Source organism: Podarcis gaigeae (genome assembly GCF_964106915.1).
Source record: "Podarcis gaigeae genome assembly, chromosome: 5".
NCBI lineage: Eukaryota > Metazoa > Chordata > Lepidosauria > Squamata > Lacertidae > Podarcis > Podarcis gaigeae.
In genome coordinates this window covers 88082127-88106300 of record NC_139681.1, presented here as the reverse complement: position 1 = coordinate 88106300, position 24174 = coordinate 88082127, and the positions used below count along the sequence as shown (strand labels likewise).

The following is a 24174-nucleotide window of genomic DNA, read 5'->3' as shown; positions in this document are numbered from 1 at the left end:
ATCACCCTGGCATCCAATGAAGCCCATTCTCCTCCTGGTTGTCTTTTGAGTTTAAGTGTTAGGCATCATTTAGAGCTGATTGGGATGTCAGTTTAATCCTTCCATACAGTGAGAACAGAATCTTAGAATTGTAGCATTGGAAAGGACCCTGACGATCATCTATTCCAACCCCCTGCAATGCAGATCTGATCAGATTCATTTATTTAGATTTAGTCATCAGACTATCTCAAATCAAAAGCCTAACAAGGTAACATCAATAAAGTGGTTGACAACTCCTGATAATTATACTGGAACTTAGCTTATATCCCCAGCCGTAATGGGAACATGCTCACTGGAAGATCCTGAAGCTGAGGCTTCAATACTTTAGCCACCTCATGAGAAGACTCCCTGGAAAAGACCCTGATGTTGGGAAAGATTGAGGGCACAAGGAGAAAGGGATGACAGAGGACGAGATGGTTGGACAGTGTTCTCAAAGCTACCAGCATGAGTTTGACCAAATTGTGGGAGGCAGTAGAAGACAGGAGTGCCTGGCATGCTCTGGTCCATGGGGTCACGAAGAGTCGGACACGACTAAACGACTAAACAACAACAACAACAATGGGAACATGGGAAAATATCATTCCCTACAATTCCAGAGATATACACTAGACTAGTAGAGAAATGTAATCTTCTGAGAGTGTTAAGAGATAAAATGGTAAATCCTTTTAAGGGAAATTTCAGATGAAATGCTTTGATTATGCCCCTTCTGGATCATTTTAAATATGTTGCTCTCTGTTGTAAGCTGATGATCTGAAAACACATGAAACTACAACTACCAATGTGGAAACCCTTCTTTGTGATCTGGGTGTCACGAGAAAGGATAGGCCTTGATTTGACCAAAATCTTGATCTGCCTTAGAAGCTCATCAATTACTTACCCAGTTTTTGCAAAGTTTGTCCAATATGTCATCACCACTGCGCTCAGCATGACATCGTTTTTGGAAAAATTACAAGGAAACAATTCAGTAGGACCAATCATTGGGATTCCTAATACATAAGGAACCTCATCTCCATGAGCAGCATCTGCCCATGCAGGTACCTGGTCTGTTTGGCAATGATGGTAGAAGGCATAAAAATATGTGGGTGATCCAAAATTTGAATGAAGATCAGCTGTAGCAACCGCTGGTGCAACCCACTGATGATCGGTAAACAAAGCCAGCAGTGTTTTCCTTCTTGTCTCAGGATTATGTCTATCCGCCCAGTCAGTGTACATAAATTTAATTGTTTCTCTCAGTATATCTTTGCCTTCAGGGTATCCGTATAAGTTATCGACAAAGTTTGAAACAGCAAAGTCAAAGTCACTTGCAGATATGCCATCTTCGCTGTCGACAATGTTTTCGACAAATTTCAACCCTTCTCCTTGGTTGACGCCCAACATTATGTCGTAGTTGAGGAACTCTCCTTGCTCCATTAATATCTGAGGGTCATCTGGTATCACATCCCCATCAATGACTGGACCAAAGGCTATGTGGTATCGGGCTGGTTGGATATCCTGATCGACAAGTTCTCTATAAGGCTTCTTCTGTAGACATTCTACTAATTCTACTGTGTCGGACACATTGCAGCCAACCTTTGTAGCCAACATCCTGGCATATTTTGCAGGTTGAAAACTGACTGCCCAGCTGGAAAGAGCTGTTCCACTTTGAGCTATTGCCCTTTGAAAAAGTCCTGTATGGGAAGGTAGAAGACAAGGTAAGAAAACAGACCCGAAAGCAATAGCTAAGTGGTTACATGCTTAAAATATTTAAGTTAGGAAAACACCTCATTTTTGCAATATAATCATTAGGTAATAATAATAATAATAATAATAATAATAATAATAATAATAATAATATTTTTAAAAATGAGGATGATGATGAGAATGAGAATGATAAGGAAGTGGAGGAGGAACTCATTGGTATATGTGCAGTTAGACAATGTAATACAGTTGTGTCCAAACAAAAACTATATATTATTGTTGTAGACTAATGAGAGAACACAAGTGAGACGAGCAAACTTAAAACTTGCAGTGCCTACTTTGCATTTTACAATAACCACAAGATCCCCCAATTGGAGCCAGGTGCAAATAAACAATACACTTAGAATTAAATAATTCTGAGTTCAGGCACTAGTAATAGAACATAATGGGGCTCACAGGCCTTCCACACACAAAATCTACCCTGTGTTCTCCCAAGTTTTCTGAATTTCAGCAGTAAAATTTAGGGCAGAAGGAGGGTTGTTTCATTTGTGCTATTGTTAAGCAATCAGAAGTCAAGATGGCCTGAAGATTCAGATCTGCCTTCTGCCCACCCTGATCTGTATACAAATGATAAAATGCCAATCCTAAGTTACACACAGACGGGGTTTTCCATTGGAGATCCCAGTGTTGTGGAATGCCCTCCCTGCTGAACTATGATAGGTCCCAACAGTGTTGGCATTCCTCTGGCTCTGGAAGACTGTTTAGGCAAGCATTCACCTGAACTGAACTTCTGGTTTTATTGTTTTAATTGTGTTTCATTGTCAAAAGTTGACTTGTTTTACTGTATATATTAGTTATGGATGCTCTTACTGCTTTGATGCAATTGCTTTGTGTATTTTAATTATGCATTGATTTTATAGTTTTAAACCACTTTGAAGCCATTTGGACATACATATAAGTAGTAGATAAATCGATATTAATATTACTAAGAAAAGAGTATAGTTATTTGGTGGATCATTCCTGCACATGGTCCACTGAATAAAACATGAGTTGAACATTGGTTGCAAAGCATTAATGCCCATGTATTTATGCTGTCTTCAGTGTCACAATTCGTCCATGAAGAATGTGGCTTATTTTGAATAAAATTGTTGTACTAAATTGTTATAGCAGATATGGAGAACAAGTGGCTGTCTAGATGCACTTGAGACTTGACCAGCTCAAATCAGCATGACCAGTGATCAGAGATTATGGGAATGTATGGAGGGCCACAGGTCCCTCATCTCAGAGTTTCAGGAAAAAAAGACTCTGCTGCAGTTATTTAATCCTTTATGCCCTATAAACCACTCCTTTTTTCACATTTCACAAGAACTGAGTTGTGGAGGTGAACTGGCAGCATCCTCATCGTGGCATCACACAGAAACCTCTCCTTCCTTCTGGGAAGAAAATAATCAATGGAGGAGGCCACGTTTATTTGAACATAGGTACATGATAGGCCTCCTTCTTCCAAGGAACAGATCAATCGGTTCGAGAATTCCTAGATTCAAACAAATGGAATAAGGCCCACATACTTCATTACTATCTCCGCATGAGGAGGAAGGAGGTAGGAAAAGGCCTCAGTATGCAAAAGTCAAATACTGAATTACACATTTTAGTTTATTGTTTGTTTGCAGCACCCCAAGAAGGTGGCACTTCAACAGGACCCATGAAAATGTCACTGGTATCAACTTAAGATTGCTTCCAGGTGATGTGATCAGTCCTTGTTGTTCTGAGTTTCTAAGATTTTCCATAAATAGGTCATTGTCCCATAGTTTCCAGTGCTTTCCCCCATCACTTTCCTTACCACAGAAAGTTTGATTTTTGTAAAAGTGGGTGGTTGTTGCTTCTTGGAATGCAGCGCTTTAATTGTTCAAACCTTTAATTTTCTGGTTTGCAGTTGAATCCCTCTCACAAAATAGTGACCGATTGAAAGCAACTCATATTCCTACAGAGCCAATATGCTTACTACTGACTGTAATCTTCAATCAGCGTGGTCAGTTTCAAACTCTGCATTGCATTACGGTGGTTAATATTGCCAGCACGGCACAAATCAATAGAATTCTGAATCCAAGTTCAGCTTCTGAACGATTCTTTGGATTTCATTTACATTGAACTCGAGGAATTTTCTTTTAAATTATGGCAGAATACACTCAAATTGGATTAAGAATTCTTCTCCATCAGTAAATGGGTTTGTGGGATCTGCCCCACGCTGCTCCCTATACTGGTGTTTCGGGAATGCTTAAGGAATCTGATACTTTCTGATTCCTTCTGCACCTTTTGGACCAACACACAGATTGGAATCTCACTATCCAATAAATTTTACACTCTTCTGAATGTTGCCATGAATTTCCTCAGCAGTTTAAAGGTACCCAAATAGGTTTAAAGATATCAAAAATATGGTTTTACACCTGTTTTTTGATGGACAGAATGCAATGTATTTTGAAAAGATTTTGAAGGGGGGGAGAGAAAGTAAATAAATGTGAAACAGAATGGGTAAAAAAAAAAAGGTGTCGGTAACACAGACCAGAAATAGATTCAGCCACACCCAAAAGGCTTTGCCATTCACTTAAGTGGAAAGGACAGCTTCATTCACATAGATAGTACAGAGTAATTTCCTGTTCCACGGATAATCCTCAGCCCAGTATAACCCTCAAGCTGACACATGACTCCCTTCTCTCCTCAGTGGGAGAAAATAGCAAATGAATGCCACTGTGCCGTGTTTATTTCCACTGATGGCAAAAGCACTAAATCGGCTTAAATCCCTGCAACTTCAGCCTTACTGGGTTATGGATTAGATGGTAAGGAAAGTCACCTGCTCAGAAACTGCTGATATAAACAGCAGAGCTTGTTAAATGCTCCATTAAAGGTTGGATTAAGTTAAAAGTGGTCGAAGTCCTCAAACCATAAAGCTCAATTCAGCTACTTTAAGGACAAAAATCTTTTTTTTTTTTAAATTGAACTGTGATAATGAAAAAAATGGATGAAAGGGATATTCCACTTTAACCCTTAAAGCCTCTCTCTCTGAAGCAACTCCATGGAAATCAGTGGCACTGCTCCAGAGTAAATGGTTTGAGGATTGTAGCCTTAGCACAGAGAGCAGGTACTATCAAAAGTAAAGGGCATAATCCATCCATCTGGTCATGTTGAAGTTACCTTACATTCAGTGGGATGGAACCAAAATCAACAGACTGTGTAACCTCATCTAATGTATGTTTACTTAACAGTAAATTTTATTAAGATGGAACAGCACTTATTCCCTAGGGCATATGCTGATTTAAAAGTGCTTAACTTTGGCTGGATCATGACCAAACTACAGTTGAATGTATGTTATTCATGGCTACAGTTTGTTCATTGATATTTTCTATTGTGTACATATCTCACTATTACCCACCATTTTTAAATCGCTATCTTGGTCTGTGGTTCTATACAGGTAAAATAAATCTAGTCTCACTTTGAGTGAGAGTCATATTTATCACAGTCACTGGAGGACAATTGGATATTTCTACTCTAATTTATGGAATGGCCACTGTGAAAACAGGATGCTGGATTAGATGAGTCACTGGCCTGATCCAGTAGACCCTTCTTATGTTCTCGAGTTAATTTTGACAAAAATGTCATGGTTCAGATTAAAGCTGAACCCAACCTTTTCCAGAGGACTTCTTCTAAGAACATTCCCTGAGGAAATCTAACGCTCTCTGAGAAAAAGATGATATGGATTTTTCTTCAAAGATTTTCAATCATTGTGCTGCTGATGCTGCTAAACAATTGTTTGGAGTATGGGGTTGGCCTATGCATGTTTCTTCATCAATACTGGATAACTGCAGGACCAAATGGTCAACTGTCTAAGTGAATGAGCTACCACACCAAAAGCAAGTAGGACATCTGCATCACTTCACATCTCTGGGTGGGCAATGTTGTCCCACGGAGTGAGCTCATTAGAACTGGGCTGAACTTTCAAACGTTTTGGCTGGGGGCAGGGTTGGGATGAAATAAGAACAAGTTGGGGGCCCTGAACATTGTTGGGCATGTGGAAATGGAAGACAGCTCCAGTGCAGCTCACACCATCTCTCCCACCCTGTTCAGAGGCAAAATGAAAGCGGTCGCAAAAATGGCTCCCCCACCGATGACTGCTTTTCTTGTGACAATCATATCCCCCACTTACAAAGTGCCTCTCAGAATACTGTGTGAGGAAGAGATGGTAGCCAGTGGTCCATTTCTCCAGGTCATGGAGGCTAGAGCTCGGAGGAGAGCTTCAGCAATGTCGTAACACTGACTGGGAACTGGGGCGTGTGTGGTTTAGCATAAAATGGCTGCCACAGAGGTGGTTTTAGGGCAGGATGGCCAGTTCCTCTGCACTGGGCTCCAAGCAGAGAGGGTGCATGAGAAGCACTTGCCTGGCTATGGGGAGAAGGCAGGGTCCAAGAGAAGAAGAAGAAGAAGAAGAAGAAGAAGAAGAAGAAGAAGAAGAAGAAGAAGAGTAGTTTGGATTTGATATCCCACTTTATCACTACCCGAAGGAGTCTCAAAGCGGCTAACATTCTCCTTTCCCTTCCTCCCCCACAACAAACATTCTGTGAGGTGAGTGGGGCTGAGAGACTTCAAAGAAGTGTGACTAGCCCAAGGTCACCCAGCAGCTGCATGTGGAGGAGCGAAGACGCGAACCTGGTTCACCAGATTACAAGTCCACCGCTCTTAACCACTACACCACACAGCCTCTCCCACCTACTTCCCAAAGCCTAGTTATTGCTTGCCTAACTTTGGGAAGGAGGTGGGAGGACTTTAGGACTCTGCCGGAGCCCCCGCACCTCCTTACCAAAGCCCAGCATGCTGTGAGGGGTGGGGTGGGGGCACCAAATTTTGGCCTAGCTCAGGGCGCCATAATACCAAAGTCTGCCCCTGGCTGCCACATCTAAAAGAGCAGAAAAAGAGACAGTAACACAAAATGGTGCAGGCAGCTTCAACTTCCCCATCTCACACACTGTAGATTTTTGAGGAGACATTTGCTGTGACTTTTCACCGCCTCCATAAGATGTAGTGATGGGCGCATGAGTTATCATGAGCACTGGGCTGGTGACCCCTGCTATGGGGTGTCAAACTTGAAGGGGAGAAAGCCTTTTCCCCTTGCTGGCTGGCTGTGCTGAAAAGAGCACAGATCAGGAAATGGCATGCAGGAGTGACCTTGATACTTGGGCAATTTTAGATTGCACATGCAAAAAGATGTTTTTTTAAAAGCCTGCTCTTTCCTTTGGTGGCACCAAGTGTAATTCATAACCAATTCAGACAAAAGACTTCTGGACTAAGTGCTCATTTTCTTCACAGTAGATAACAGTTTGCAGCCGCTCTGCCATTAGCTTTGAAACAGAGAGCTGTGTCAGTGAACTTTCCTCCAGACATTTCTACACATTAAAAAAAAAAAGCTAAACAGGCCCTTGACAACTGGTGAAATAGTGTTGGCTTCATCTATACTGTGAATGTCACTGACTCTCTTTCCAAAGAATATATACAGTCATACCTCATGTTGCGAACGCTGCAGGTTACGTCTTTTCAGGTTGCGTCCCGCAGCAAACTGGAAGTACCGAAAAGGGTTACTTCTGGGTTTTGCCACTCGCGCAGACACGCAAAATGATGTCACGTGCATGTGGGTTGCGTCTTTTCAGGTTGCCGCAGTGACCCGGAAGTACTGGAAAGGGTTCCTTCTGGGTTTTGCCACTCGTGCATGTGCAGACGTGCAAAATGAGGTTACGCGCATGCACAGAAGCGGCGAATCGCGACCCGCACGTGCGCAAACGCGCAGATGTGGGTTGCGTTCCTTTCAGGTTGCGAACGAGGCTCCGGAACGGATCCCGTTCGCAACCAGAGGTACCACTGTACATTTGAGCAGTGCTCTCTCCCCCCCCCCTAGAAAAATAGGTGGCGGTACTCACCATGAAGTTGTTTCAGTAAGTGCCACATGTTTTAACAACAACAAAAGTGGTGCCGGTACTGCGTACCTATGAATACCCTTTTAAAAAAAACCACGGCATATACGTTCTGCTGAGTGAATACCCAACAGGGAAGTGTTTTCTGCAAGCCTCACAAGCAGAGGGAGGTAACTGCTCCTTCCCGACGTAAGGATATTGGATCAATTAAAAGGTATCGCTAGACTTGCGTTACGTTTTCCACAGCGACCAAGATACATTTTGGGAAGCTAGGAAGTTGAACATGAGGGTAACAGCCCTCTCCTGAAGTTGTTCCCCAGCAACTAGTATTCAGAGGCAGACTGTGGAAATCTCTTTTTGTAATATGGCGCCCTGTACGAACCCAAAAACTGGCACCCCAAAATGGATCTTCTTGGTTATGGATCTTCTCAGTTTTACACCCCGCCCCCGGCTCAGTACCCAATGCAGGCCTGCACCTCCCTAAATCTGGCACTGGTGCCTGTTCTCGGACGAAGCATTTACCCATTGTGACTATTAGCCTCATTTTCCATGAAAATGTTCAATCTCTTTTTTAAAAAAACCATTTCAGGTCCCATTCACATTAGCTATAGTGCAAGCTGCTTTGTGGATGCTTTTGTCTTGGAATGAATGTATGAATGAATTCATAAATATTGGATCAAACAGACCCAACCTCAATTGAAATATTAGATGAAAATGTATTTGAAAATGAAAACAAACAAGGATCCTGAAATCTGATTATTACTTATAGGAGTATCGGGCAACTGCAATGACCCCCAGTGCCCCCCCCTTTGGAACTTATATCCAAGGGAATCTTCTGCAGACCAAGAAGCACATTCCCATCTGGGCAACCTTCCACTTCCAGGGTCTGCCTGTCAGCAGCAGGCAGGAACGGAGGCAAATGTGGGGGAAGAGACACATGCACATTGTCATCTACTCCAATGCCCTGTGTAGGCTGATTTCTCCTCTCTCTCTCTCTCTCTCTCTCTCTCTCTCTCTCTCTCTCTCTCCTCTGTGTCCTCCATCCAGGAAGCAAGAGGCATTATCAGAGTTCAAGGAGACATCCCAGCAAAGCAAAACACTCAAGGAGGGTATAAACTTGGGCTTGTGAAAAGCATGTCCTAGGAATAAGGTACGTGATGGAGAAGAGGACCAGACAGAGAGGCCTGGATTCCCCCATCTCTGCCCTATATGTCTCTTAGTTCATGTCTCTTAGTTCATTTTCCCTTCAGGACAAAGTCTTCTGATGCTATGATTGAAACGAGGAATACCAACTGTTAAATGCCTCCTTATCTTCACTGTGGCACCACCAGTGATGATGGTGCTATTTATTAAGTGTTCACAATGACACCAGAGCCATTTTGACTCCCTTTCTCCCAACACGTTCAACATGCTGTGGCTCATTTTCTCCCATTCATGTTACTCACGTCATTTTAATTAAGCCCTCAATTTCCCAATAAACGTGTGGAAGAGTTAAAGTGCCAAACGAAAGCCATCCTCTCTACAGTAGGAGAATGCAAGGAGTATGAAATTGTGTCAGTTAGAGGGAGATTTTTACATATGTTCACACCCCTTTGGGTCGGGTATGAACCCCACCCCTCCCTGCAAAGCACAGAAAGATTAATACCATCTAATGATTAAGCTGCTTTTGATGCATCTAGCTACATATATATGTGTATATGTGTGTGTATATATATTTATATATTTATATATATGCACATATATACACAAGAGCGTCACACAGAAGTCATAGTGGTGGCATGCAAGACACCAAAATCGTCAAAATTTGCAACCTGCAATAATACCTTTGGTTGAATTGCTCCAACGGTTACCTTCAGAATAATGGGATAAAGTCAAGAGGTTGACACATGAGCCGCCAGCGCCAGATCCAAAAACAGTGATTCTCAGTGGGTCGCCCCCAAAGAACCCAATGTTTTCGCTAGTCCACCTCAAGGCCTGAATGAGGTCAAGGAGGCCATAGTTTCCTTTAGCTGCTTGATCCCCTGTGCTCAAGAAACCTGCAAGTGGCAAAAATAGGGGAGAGAGAAAGGAGAGAGGATTTAGAGCATGCTAAATTTCGGCTTACGCTTGTTGCGCCGTTATTATCTGACGACAGCTTTCGAATGTAACAGGAGTTAAGCGCTATGTAAATACATTGTGTTCTTTATCCACTTGGCAACCATTTACAAGTGACTCATCATTCCCACTACAAATCCTTCAGTGTTTATTATAATAATGTTATGCATGATAAACGATGGTATGCATTATGCAGGCACTTCTGAAGAAGATAGGCTGCTTTCAATGCAAAAAAGGAACATAAGCATCTCCCGCAATCTGTTTCGCGGTGTGTTTTGAGACCCCCATATCCAAACTCCTTAGGCCCACAGGGAGCATGTACGTTACGCATTAAGAGCCAGGCAGGAATATCTTCCTAGTCCAGGAGTAACCAACATGATAGCTTCCAGATATTGTGGATTACAACCTCTGAGCATTGTCCAAGCTGGCTGGGGTTCTTATGGGTTGCAGTCCAACAATATCGGGAAGTCCATCGTTGGGGAGGAGGGGGAGACTCCAGCAATAGGTAATCTACCCACCTAACTGTTGCCCAACCTCATGTTAACATCCATATTTGTATATACACAGGAAACAGGGTGGGATATAAAGAATAAATAAATATTTTTAAATCCTTCTTATTTCTCTAATATTGCAGTGATTCGAGCTGCGTAGCACTATGCACTTTCTGATGATTCTTTCCTTATTCACACACTAATATATATATATATATATATATTAGACACCCCAACTTTTACACGGGAAGACACCCGAGGACACCAAAACCTGCATTCCTGTACCCGTGAAAATCTACGAAAGCATATATATATATATATATATATATTCTGAGAAAATTTCAGATTCAATGTGTCTGCCCATAGGCAGGGTGGAGAATTTTGACAAGCCATTTGTACATGGTTATAGCGCCATTTGTGCACTGTGCATGCTCTTTTCGTCGAGGCCTGTTGGTTAAAACCACTGTAAAATATATTGTACAAGCTTTCTCCTTTCCCATGCCGGTAAAGGTATGAAGATCAGCAAATGAAACCTAGTTGGTCTTGCTATGCCTGTGGCATCCGCTTGTAGCAATGCAGAGGTGAGCTTTTTTCAGTGATTGAATACACAAGAGGCGTCAAGTGTACAATTACTGTGTTGTTTTAATAAGGTTGTTTTATTTACCTGTTTCAATGCGGATACTTACATTTTAACATTTTAATGGGATTATTTTATTTTCCATTTTAATTGTGAATGCTTATGGTTTAAGGTGGGCGTAACTGGTCTCTGTACTTTTTAAATAATAATAATAATAATAATAATAATAATAATAATAATAATACCCCACCCATTTGGCTGGGTTGCCCCAGCGACTGCGGGTGGCTTCCAACACAAATAAAAACATAATCATCAATGTACATCAATAAACAATGACAGTATCCTCAAACACAACACTTTCCTTTTTCATGTAGGAGCAAATGACAGCACTTTCCGAGTAACGTCGGGACAATACTGGGTTGTGGGTTATGCCTTCCCCTTGCCCCTTGTGACCCCAACCATTGAGAACCAATCCTGTGCAACTCACCCCCCATTCTTTATATGAATGGCCCCATTTATGGTTTCTTTTTTCCTGCAGACTAACTATTATGGAATGTTGAGAACTGACTACATACATATGTAAAAACAAAAGGTAAAGGACCCCTGGACCCTTAAGTCCAGGCAAAGGCAACTATGGGGTTGCAGCGCTCATCTCGCTTTCCGGCTGAGGGAGCCGGCATCTGTCCACAGACAGCTTTTCTGTGGAAAGCTCTGTCCACAGAGCCAGTGTGGTGTAGTGGTTAAGAGCGGTAGACTCATAATCTGGTGAACCGGGTTCGCGTCTCCGCTCCTCCACATGCAGCTGCTGGGTGACCTTGGGCTAGTCACACTTCAGCCCCACTCACCTCACAGAGTGTTTGTTGTGGGGGAGGAAGGGAAAGGAGAATGTTAGCCGCTTTGAGACTCCTTTCGGTAGTGATAAAGCGGGATATCAAATCCAAACTCCTCCTCTTCTTCTTCTTCCGGTTCATGTGGCCAGCATGACTAAACCGCTTCTGGCACAACGGGACACCATGATGGAAACCAGAGTGCACAGAAACACCGTTTACATTCCCACTGGAGTGGTACCTATTTATCTACTTTTACTTTTTGGGGTGTTTTTGAACTGCTAGGTTGGCAGGAGCTGGGACAGAGCAATGGGAGCTCATTCCATCATGGGGATTTGAACCACTGACTAGGCTCAGTGATTTAGACCACACACACGTGTACATAGATAACAAATAGATAACAGGGCTGTCATTCTTGTTTAAACACACACACCCAAGAGGACTTCGCTGCCTTTGTTCACGCGAGTTTAATATATGCATGAATTGGACAGTGATCACAAAATTGTATCTCCTCCCTCTGCTCTGTAGCATTCTGTAGTTTAAAGGTTCTTCCTGGTGCTATTTGAAAACCTTGCTGAAGAATTGCAGCTATGAAAATTGCAAATGTCGATCTTTAACCTTCAAGCTTAGCAATCAAAGCAATAGAGCACTTGGATCAAATCCCTCCACTTCTTCATAGGGCAACAGTCTACAGGATGCTTTAGAAAGAACTTTAAAAGAAAACACCCGCAAACCTTTGATTAAGAACATTTTTGAAAAAAGAGAAAAAGCTACTATTCATAACTGGGTTTAATTACAGAAAATGGAGAAACAACCTTTAATTATGATGAGGAGTGGACAAAATTTCCATTCCACTCTTTAATCAAAAACGAGATGGCCCATCTACATTGCCCTTTTCATAATGGGCGATAGCAATGGCATCTTATTAACAAACTGTTATAAGGAGAGAGAAAGGAAGTCCGGGACTGATTCTGCCCTTAGCAATCTGGCAGAGAATCTTGACTGACTGTAATAATTTTATGTCCAGAGTGACAAATAGAAGTCTGGCCTTTTGGGTCATAGTATCTGAGTGATTTAATATCCTTTGTAAAGTTATTGGTTTTATTTTATTTATTGAGCTGGATAAGCTGCAATCTATTGGGGTTGAGGCTGAATGGCCTTCCCCCTTTTGCCGCCCTGTTCAGCTGTGGAGAATTTCAGCTGTTTTGGGGTGAGGGGATCTATACCAAAGCATTTGAAGGGGCTCAGGATGCAGGAGAAATTCGGTTTGGTTTGCATTTAAAACCGAATCTATCTTTCTGAAACAATGTGCGAACGAAAGCACAGCTGCCCTTAAAAATCCACACTTTTCTCAATTTTGCAAATTCAGCTCTCCAACCAATGTTTGCATAAATTAGGGGACAGTTTGCACGGAACTTAAGATGTTAGTGAAAATGACATAAAAATGCATTGTCTTTAAGACACTGCTTTCCAAAATGTCTATATTAGTGAAACTTAATATTAAAATGTTCTCAGTCGGACAGATATGCAATAAAACGCTGGTTCATTTTCATGAGGATTACCTCATGAAATGCTGCAAAATGTGAAGAACTGAATTTAGGATTGGAAAAATAAGCAACTGAGAAGAACCCCTAGTGGGGTCAGGGAGCATTTATGTTCTATTATTTTCTTTCTTCATGAAGCTCTTTCTCTGCCTTCTCTCTGTACAGCGTGAGAGAGAGAGTTCCTCAGGGTGGTGAGGAATAATGGCGTCCACTATTATTCTCTCAGAGGATGCTAGACAGCTTTATATCTTGGTGCAAGACACAATATGTAGCCCTGGGTAATTGTCATTTACAGTTCTTTTTACACACATTTTTATTGCTCAGTTGCTTCAGGATGTTTCGTGGGAAGGCATTCAGAAATGAAGTGAATGGCATAAGTAAATAAATAAACGACAAATAAATGTAAGGCTTTTTGAAAAGTGCAATAGGTATGCAGTACATATAGTATTCTGTATATGGGGGTGGGGGAGACCGAAAGCAGCCATGTTGATTTTCAGTTTTTGTTAAGTTGTGGGTGAACATATCAGACAACACAGCGATTCTTCAATAGCTCTTGTTTATTCATAGGCCAGAACTGAACTGAAGGGTTCAGCCAGCCTGCTTATATAGAGCTCCACTACAACGCAACTTGTAACCATTTTCTGTAACTATCCAATCACTGAACGTCACTTTCAATCCCCTATTTGCATATGTGGACCTGAGTGAAAACTATCTACAGTATCCCCCTGCTGGCCCAGGGTGAGAACTTCAGTACATAACAGTTTTTAATTGTTTGCTTGCTCCACCATGTCTTGATATGTTTCAACAAGAGTCCTTCCAAAAGATGTGCTATAAAACTGGCTCAGATGCTCACACCCCATGTATTTATTGGCCATAGGTCAAGATTGTCACAGGAATATTTGGGCCCATATTATCTCCAATGTTAGTCAGAGCAGAATAGATTATTTGTGTGCTTCAGACCCAACTTAGTTGACTTCCTGTATTCTTCATGTTGTGCACCAAAACAGAACTGAGCGCAACATGGTTTTGCTAACAATCCACTGCTAGGAAAGTGGGCACATTGCTAAGATAATTCATTCAGAATGTTATACTGTTTAATCTAATAGAACCAAACACACAAAAAATATTCAGTGCATTAATATTAAGGCAGTTGCCACCAATTTTCATGATGAAATCAAAAGAGAACTCAGTAAAAACAGAAACAAGGATATCAGCCTTCCACTCTGGCCTTTAAAATCACATGCCTCTTAGATCCAGAAATGAGTAATTATGATAATAAATTATTCTTATACAACAAGAAAACCTTGTTCAGCAGAGAGGACCACACTGGAAATACAGTAACGATTCACAGGGAAGGTGCCTAAGTCAGGAATTAAAAAGTCACAGTGAATTTAGTGTGACTTGCCAATTTACAAACCATCTTCTAGAATGAAAGATAGATGATAGCTAGCTAACTAGCTAGAAAGGTGATTGGCTTTCAATAAGCCCTGTACAATGACTGTGGAATAAGACAATACATTTCCTATGGCCTACTACAAACTAAAAAATATTGTGCAGATGAGGAAAGGGCAAAAGAGATGAAATGAGAATACAGGAATCAGACACAGTTATGCTTCATTAAAGATTGCAGAGATGCATAACCACTGTAGCAAATGTCAGATTACAGTCTCTGGGTATGTAACCAGTTGTACTTAATATACAATATTATCATTTATTCCAAAATAGGAGGGGTTTTCTTTCGGGGGGGGGGGGAGGAGAGAGGATATACTTGGTTTTCGAAATGAACACCACCATCCAGATACACAGAAGCAAATTGATAGCCCATGCCACAATCTGGCACAGATTTTGCTTCAGTGGCCTACAGTGGCCATTCAGTGGCTGAATGTAGGAAGTTGTCTTATACTGAGGCAGCCCATTGGTGAACCTAATTCTGCATTGCATACAATAAATGGCTGTGGGGATGGGGAAGAACTCTGATTCAGTTGACATTTAAGGAGAAATCTATCAAAGTCATGCTTTCCAAAACAGCACGAGGACCGAAACACAGTCATCCTTCAGAATTCACACGTCTCTGAATTTTGTGGTGCAGTTCCCCAGCCAAGCAAATTGATATGTTAGTGAAAATAACATACAAGAAATGCATCACAAAAGGGGAAATTTGTTGCAAAAATGTGTGCGTGTTTGTCAAAACTGCAGATTTAAAAAAGTGCTTACTAGGAAAAATTCACACTAAAATGCTGGTGAATTTCCACAAGGAACTTTTAAAAATAATAATAATAACTGCAGATTGCTGCAGACATGTGGGGGACTGAATTTAAGATTGGAGGAACAAGAAACCAAGATTGTCTCTTCTTGCAGTTCCTCCAGACACCTGTTCAGTCTCCTACTTGGACCCTTTGCTTGTTTACATCTCAGTCTTTAAAAGAATTCTGAATGCGCAGACCTGCTGCTCTGCACAGACTCCTGCATTGTTCCCCTCAGTGACATACCTCTGGAGTTTCAATAGAGGCTGCTGGCTGTGTACTATCTGAATGGCTTTGAAGGAGAAGGAGGGCATGGTCCTTTAAATTGCACCCCTCAGCTTGGGAGCTGTGGACGATTTAAAGCGCCACATAAATAACGCGATTAATTTCAGAGAACACATTTGCTTCTGCAATGGGCATCTATTGTGAGTTTAGATCAGCTCCCCAATCAGGTTTTATTAGGTCGATAGCCCTGCTGTGAATATTAAGGCACATCTTATATTCATAACATAGAAGATGGTATACTTCACTTTGCTGACAGTGCCACTTTTAAATATATATATATGAATAATGCTGCTTAGCATGTCTTTAATATATTCCTCTGGCAGACAAGGGACGCCACTGTGAGTAGGTATCAGAATACAGAAAATACAGGATGCGCTGTTTCATAGTAAAGTGTGCATGGAATACAGGAGGGATTTGTGCCTTAAGTTGGGTGCCTCCTGAGGCCTGTCAATCAAACCCCTCCCCATACCCCATCTGGAACACCTTGGAATGTGCACAAAGGTCAGACCCAGGCAATTGCTGTTCTTCGTTTGTTTGTTTTCCAGGGGAATGAAAAGGGATATAGGAGGCAGATAAAAGCTAACGTCTGCCTAAAATAAGAGACATAAAATAAAACTTCTACCAAAGTAAAAAATTGCTAACTGTCTCTTTTCTTGTCTCTTGTCTCTTTTCTTTTCGAAAAGGCACGTTTTGCCATTTAAGTACGGAAAACGAAATAAGGGACCGCATTCCATTCAAAAGACTGTCTGTCCAATAGCAGTGAAAGCTTTGATCATATGCAAGTTTCCACCCATTTTGCCTTATGCTGGGAGGAAGCAAGGTGAGATCCAGTCCTTTGCTGGACATGAATGAGAAATTCCATTCTCTTTGACTTTAAAATGAGAAACTGCTTAATTCAAATATTTCAAAACCAATGCATGAATTGAAACAAAGTGGTCCCTTAGAATTCAGTTTTCTGAGTTTTATGATGCAGTTCTCCAACAAAACAATATGCACGAAAAAAATGTGTATATTATATGGAAGTGTGCATAAAATACACAATTTTTAATTAAAAAACCCATACAAAATGCATTTCATTATTGGCAATTGCTTGAAAAAATGTTTACGTTAGCCGAAATGCACAAATGTGTTTATTAGGAGAAATTTGCACTAAACTACTGGCGAATTTTCACGAGGATTTATTTTTAATTTTTTTACATTCAAGTACTTTTTAGATCCATGGGACTTAGAGATGCTTCATTTGGCTAAATTGTGTCCGGAACTTGACTGTATTAAATTCCCAGGGACCTCTCTTGAGAACTAATTTATGCTAAGTAGTTTGGTTCTGCTTGAGAGCGGGAGAGAACTTCCATCCTCCTTCCCTATTGCCAAAATCGGAAGCTGAATATGAATTTCATCTGGTGGTCTCATTCCTCATTCCTTTTCATTCTGTGGGCATTAGAAAACCCAAAGGTCTGTCCTACTGTGGCCTTTGAAGCGAATAAAGAAGCATCCCTTCCTAGGGAATCTTCGATCCACAGAACTAATGTACACGGCCTTTTCTTATTATTATTTATTTTGTGCCTCTGCAGCTGTTGTGTTGTTAGATACATCATTCCCAACCCACCAGTGGAGATCCAGTGTCCCATTGCAACCTACATCAGTTTCAAAGCTATATCGATCTTGCTTGTCTCGGCTGCAGACTAACCCGGTACAAACAACCTTGCCTTCTTTTAACATTGCACAGGTTCCCTTCCCAGAGGATCTGTTGTGAAGTTTTCCGAACAAGCTGTTACTCTTCCCCTAAGTGCCTTCCACAAGCAATCTGGGCTTAGAGATTTCCCCTGCAAGGATGGGGGGAACAGAAGCAAAAATCGAAAGTAAGAGGTAGAGCGTGAGAGGAAAGTGCAGTTTGCTTTGACTTCGATTCATGAGTGATTCCAGTCCAGGCCTGACCTGATATCCCACGTTTGGTAATAATGCATGAAAACCACATGCACTGTTGGAAGCACACAAATAAAAGGAAACCTGTGATTTCTTTATTGAAACTGCATGTAAGGAAGACCTGGTAGTCCCTTTCTCACTTGAAAAGTGCCCTCAGAAAGGACTTGTTTGCATCAGATAATTTGAATCTGTTGCACTCCAGAATTTCTCCTTGAGTCATCTTTGTCATTAAAGCCTGAGTCACTTCGGTAGCTAGGAGCAACTTTTTCCAGCTCTGGGTTGGACCAGGCTAGCCTGGTCATAATTTTGCATGCTCCTGACTCAGCTACTATAATGCACTCTACATAGAGCTGCCCTTGAAGTGTAGAAACTGCAGCTAGTGCAGATTGCTGCTGCCAAACTGGTAGGTAAAGGTAAAGGGACCCTGACCATTAGGTCCAGTCGTGGCAGACTCTGGGGTTGCAGCTCTCATCTCACTTTATTGGCCGAGGGAACAGGCGCACAGCTTCCGGGTCATGTGGCCAGCATGACTAAGCCACTTTTGGAGAACCAGAGCAGCACACGGAAATGCCATTTACCTTCCCGCCGGAGCAGTACCTATTGCACTTTTTGGTATGCTTTCAAACTGCAAGGTTGGCAGGAGCTGGGCCCGAGCAACAGGAGCTCACCCATCATGGGGATTCAAACCGTCAACCTTCTGATCGGCAAGTCCTAGGCTCTGTGGTTTAACCCACAGCGCCACCCCCGTCCCACCAAACTGGTACTGTAGCACATAGTCATATAATCTGTTTGGGGGTGGGAATCTGCAATGGCTGCCAGTGCATTCGCAGGTCCAGTTTAAGGAGCTTATGTTGATGTATAGCCCTGAATGATTTGGGATTGAGGTAGCCGAGAGAACATCTCTGCCGATGCCAACCTGCCTGGGCCTTGATATCAGGGGTCATTTCATGAGTCATCTCTCACTGGCTTGGGGGAATCGACTGCAAGTCCAATAACCCGGAGGGAAAAATATATACAATGAGAGCACCTTTCGGTGTTCAAGAGAAGCCTTCTGGCCACTTCCTGACATGTATAAGAAATGTATACTTTTTGTGCTTTGTGCAAGTCCATTTTTAATCCTGTCCTACTCCCATATCCCTTGCCACCAAAGTACTGCACTTCTATTGTTTTGAGGAACAAGGTGGCTGTCACACAGACAGAAGCAGAGGACACGAGAAGGCTTGGGGGATGAAAAGGAAAGGAGCTCTTTGAGAGTTCAAACGGAAGTGTCAAAAAAAACCTTGAGTTCCCCCCCCCCCAGCTCCCAAGCATTTGAGTTCAACTGCTTTGAGTGTCATCTAACTTTATCCTGCTGCCCCAACTTGCCCAGGGCAGCAAAAGCTATAGAGCCACCAGAGCCTACTCATTGTAATGTCTTCTTTTACAACACAGATATTATTTGGGGTGACACTTGTGGAAAACGTTATGCTGTGCTGGGAAATGCATGTGGAGTTTTTGCAGCAGTGATGGAAAATGCATGTGGATGTTGTAGCAATGACTGGCAAATCAAATACTCCATTGGGGGTGTGTGCCTACTCTTGCTCACGGGCACACAGAGTGCCATAATGTTTTCCACATGCTTCTGCTAGTTGCTGGTTCCCTCGCAGTGTTGTAATGGATATGAAAGGTCAGGGATTACATTAAGGAAATAATACAACTGCACTGAATTGTAATAGGGATTTATTCTTGCATAAGTTCCCTTTGGTCCCCATCTGTAGCCTCTGGTAGAATATGGTTGCTCTTATTGTTGGAAGTGCAACTGGAGGGTCATTTCTCTTAGTGTTAAAGTCAGCTAGCCAATGGTGGCCTGGATGGAGTTGTTGCCTAGCAACCAGTCAGGGTGGCATGGTGTGCTCTGAGGTAACACACGCTCTCATTGGCTGTGTAGTTCTGATGGAGTTTTTCCTCAGTTCATTTGATTGAATGTATCCCTTTACCCAGCTTTGTCCTCCATGAATCTTTCCAATCCTTTTTTAAAGCCATCTAAGTTGGTGGCCATTGCTGCCTCTGGTAGGAGCAAGTTCTCATAGTTTAACTATGGGCTGCATTAAGTACCACCTTTTATCTGTGTTTCAGTTAGGGAGCCTCTCCCATCCCTTCCTGGAGATACCAAGGATTGAACCCAGCATCTTCTGCTTGCAAAGCAGTGTTATATCACTGAGCTATGGTCCTTCCCAAGTCACAAAAAAACTCCTCCATCCATGTTGTGAAAAAGAAAGTGCTAGTCAGGCTCATATTTAAAAAATGGCACTTCCTAGAGAACCTGTCCAACCCTCCAACATTTCTCCAATGTAAATAGGAATGTATTATTATTACTACTACTACTACTATTAGGGAAGCTTTTAATGTTTGACGGACTACTGTATTTTAATATTTTGTTGGTAGCTGCCCAGAGTGGCTGGGGAAACCCAAACCAGATGGGTGGAGTATAAATAATAAATTATTATTAATAATAGTATTATTATTATTATTATTATTATTATTATTATTCCAGTGGTACCTCTGGTTGCGAACAAGATCCGTTCCAGAGGCCCGTTCACAACATGAAAAGAGTGCAACCCACAGCAGCGCGTCTGCGCACACGTGGGTTGCGATTCACCGCTTCTGCGCATGTGCGTGACATGCTTTTGTGCTTCTGCACATGTGCGAGTGGCGAAACCCAGAAGTAACCCTTTCTGGTACTTCCGGCTTGCCGCGGGATGTAACCTGAAAGAACGTAACATGAAGCAGACGTAACATGAGGTATGACTGTATTATTATATTTCTACTACTATTATTATTATAGCCCACCCATCTGACTGGGTTGCCCCAGCCACTCTGGGTGGCTTCCATCATATATTATAAACATAATGAAACATTAAACATTAAAACCTTCCCTATACAGGTCTGCCTTCAGATGTCATCTGAAGTTCCTTATTGTATAGTTACTTAGCCCCTTGGCTTGGGGGGTCACATAACTCCATCTCCTCCAACATTTATCCAATGAAAATAGGGGCGTCCTACCATACCCTTCAACATTTCTCTGGTGAAAAGAGGTACATCCTAAGGAAAAGCGGGACATCCCAGGATTAAATCAGAAGCCGGGTCGGATTCTGTAAATCTGGGACTGTCCCTGGAAAAGAGGGACACGGAGGGTCTGAATTTCTCCCTTGCCTTGGTGACCAATGCAATCACCTCTTCTTTTTGTTTTCCCCCCTCCTTTCCGGATGCTCATCACAATACCACATCATTCCACATGGATGGCGGAGGGTATTTGTTGCTGGTGTTGTTTGGACATAGCTCAGATGGGCCCCTATTTGCTGACTATGCTGGACTCTGGATTAAATGGGTGCTTGGCCTCCCACTGTTGCTGATTGTAAGCCCTGCAGTCATTTTCTCCACATGGCACTCTGGCAAAATTAGCTGTTGAGCAGGATAATAAGGAATGACTTCATTTGTCCATTTGCAGTCTTTTATTTTGTGTTTTAAACATGAGCCGCTGAGATGAGGTAGATTGCAAATCTAGATGCATATGTGCGCACATCTATATACAACTGTATTCCAGGATATAAGTCATTCAAGCTGACTTGAGTGTATTTTCTCGGTGCTTTCTGAAATATATTATGCTATAATGAATGGGTAAATAGGAATGGGGTGTAGTGTGTTGTTTTTTTTCTGCTGAGCAAACCTTTCAGAGAGAATTTGTGGTAATATTTCTATCTCTGTGGATTAAGAGCATGAGCTCTCCCACTTTAAGGAAACTCACCAGCAAATTTGTCTTTTATCAAAAATCTTGCCTTCCTGGCGGTTGCTCTGCTTACGGCTATTTCAATTTTCACTTAAGGAGAATGGGAATCGCTTTTCATAACGCAGAGGAGTAGATAAAGCATTGATTCAATTTCAGCCTCTCTCATTTTAAAAATAATATAAGCCAAGGTGAAACAGACATTGAGCATCATCATGGAAAGAAGGCATGTTAACGCATTTCGCTTGACAGCTTAGGCCTGTCTGGCACAGCCAGCCAATAGTGGAAGCAGAATCCAAAGTCTGCTTCCACCTGAAGAACATCCAGATTCCATATAAACCTTTAAATTGCGTATTGGCAATGCGTCTCACCAGTACCTTCTGGGCCACCCATGAAAGCTCTCAGAAAATATCCCCTCCAAATTCCACAGTGCATGAGAAACTGTTTGCTCTTCCCGCTCCATTCCTGTTTACACTAGCTCAGCCTCTCCTGCATGGAACATGCCGCCTTAAACATACCAACATTTCATTGGATGCCGGGATTGAACACAACATTTTGGGGTCCTGCCTCTTTTATATGTGGCAGTCATTTTGTGTTATGCAACACCCCCATGGTAGCCATTTTGTGCCCTTGTAGCAGCCATTTTGTAACTGGTGCCTTGGTACTTTCTTAAAATTCCAAATGTGCCCACTGACCCCAGAAAGTCAACAATCCCTGCTTTAAATCTTTTTCTGAGACCCTACCTGAAGTTCCACAGCTGGCAATTTGCAGGCAGCCTTTTCTGTGGTGGCACCCAGGCTGTACATTAGTCTATCCAGAGTCAAACACATGGTGCCAACTCTGCTATCTTTTAGACTCTGAGTCAGGACACTCACGGCACTAATCCATAGTCAATGGATTTTTTTAGTCAATGTTTTCATGTGAACCAGCAATGTAGCATCTGGAGGAGAGAGGAAACTACATAATCAGAATGATCTGAAAGCTGGAGGTAAAGTCTATGTGTTTGATGCTATGTGCAACATTTATATATATATTTTTAAATGAACTAATTGAGAAGTCTGTCACTTTGTTTCTTGGTGGGAGTCAAAGCCATGTGTTTTCTCAACATCCAAAGCAATAGAGTCACTTAGAAAGTGACAAATTCCCATATCCGCTTTAAGATGTCTTGTTAAGATCTCTTCCCTGAAACACTCTGATTTGCCTTGTAATTTGGGATATGCGCTAAGCCAATGGGCAGTGTGTGTGTTCGTAGTATATACATAGCAACTACTAAGTTCAAGTTAATACAAGATTATATAAAGGCCTACCATTACGCTTAAGAGTAGTGTTATGAAACAGTCCACGGAGAGTAGTAATCTCTCTAATTTTCTGTGACCATTTAAATAAATACAAGATGTCAAACAATACTCCCTCATTCAGGGAGGAATGGAGAGAGAACAGGGAGGGGAGAATGGGCTTCAATTCTATTCCAGTTAATTGAAGCTAGAATCGTTCCTGCTACATGTATGGAAACTTCACATTGGTGCACTTCAATTAAGGAATAATAAGAGTGCAAAGTAATTTATAGTCATAGATTAGATGTCGTCTGTGAAAAATTACCGATTAACTCAAAGTGGGCCTCTAGAGTACTAGCAAGCAATTTAGTGTGGATCTCATTTTGGTGCCCCCCTCAGTTCTCCTCCCTCCCATCAACTCTCCTCCTCTGAGACTAGATTCTGATTCCCTTAGAAATCATACCATAGTATTAAGCCTTATGAATCACAGGGCATGCATTTTCTTTTATACTGAATATGTATAGGTAGTAAATTAGCTTTGTTCAGTATTAAGAGAGATCAAAAGTATTTGCCTGGCTGTTAGCACAGCAAAACACCAGGCTGCTTATGACAGAGTAGAGGTGACAGGTCCTTACAATTTTGATTCTAGTTAAATGATGGACAGCTCAGTCTATTTCTGGTCCGTGTCAAAATCACGTGCTTTCATTCATACATCCATTCTGTCTCATTTCTCCATTGAACTCTTAAAAAGAAAAAATCTGTAACAAATTTTGGATTAAAGAATGTAACTAAATATCTATTTTATCGCAAACAAACACATTTAATTGTATGTAGTATGTGTTTCTAGCACTAAACAAATGTTCCTTTACTGCTGCTTGCATGTTATAAGATGGTATCTACAGAGATATGAAGGACTAGACTCTTGCTTTTAAAAAAAAACAAAAAAAACAGGGAATTGTTTTGGGAATTCAAAACTTGGAATACAGAATCTTGAGCATAATGAATAATGGAAAGTAAGGATTCCAAATTACACAGTTAATAGAGATGATTGCCATCATTACACTTCATAGTTTCTACCAGTAAGATTGCAAGTGACACAGTTTAAGCTACAGATATATTTAAAATGACACCAGCCCAAAAGCCTAGTTGCCTGGTCTTCAAGGTGCATTGGGAACAATAAAACTGAAAAGCAACACAATATTCATCCCTCTTGCGAAAGTACACAGAACTCACACTGCTATGTGGATTTTCTGCAAGCATCAAAAAGGAAATCAACAAAAAAAACCCCACAATTGAGATAATAATCAACATGTCCCACACCCAGCACATTTTCAAGCCTTAAGTTTTGCTTCTTCGAAAAAAATCAACAATTTCTTTTTCAAAACCAAGTAATCAACATTTTGAATTTGAACACAACTGATTTCTACTATTGTATTCAGTAAAAAGTGCTAGGTTAAAAGTGACCACCTTTTGCCTTCCCCCA

General features: G+C 41.7%; 1 protein-coding gene across 10 annotated transcripts in view; it reads right to left on the bottom strand.

Moving 5' to 3' along the window:
- The window catches only part of NLGN1 (neuroligin 1), a 645947-nt gene that overhangs the window by 4776 nt on the left and 616997 nt on the right, over nt 1–24174 (bottom strand). For 7 of the 10 annotated variants that reach the window (XM_083739352.1, XM_083739347.1, XM_083739345.1 and 4 more), the window contains 2 exons: nt 9494–9706; nt 917–1706 (listed from right to left, as the gene is read on the bottom strand). In XM_083739352.1, the coding sequence (XP_083595478.1) occupies nt 917–1706; nt 9494–9706 (1003 nt within the window). The remainder of the gene's footprint in view (nt 1–916; nt 1707–9493; nt 9707–24174) is intronic. The other 3 variants (XM_083739350.1, XM_083739353.1, XM_083739346.1) reach the window with 1 other exon arrangement.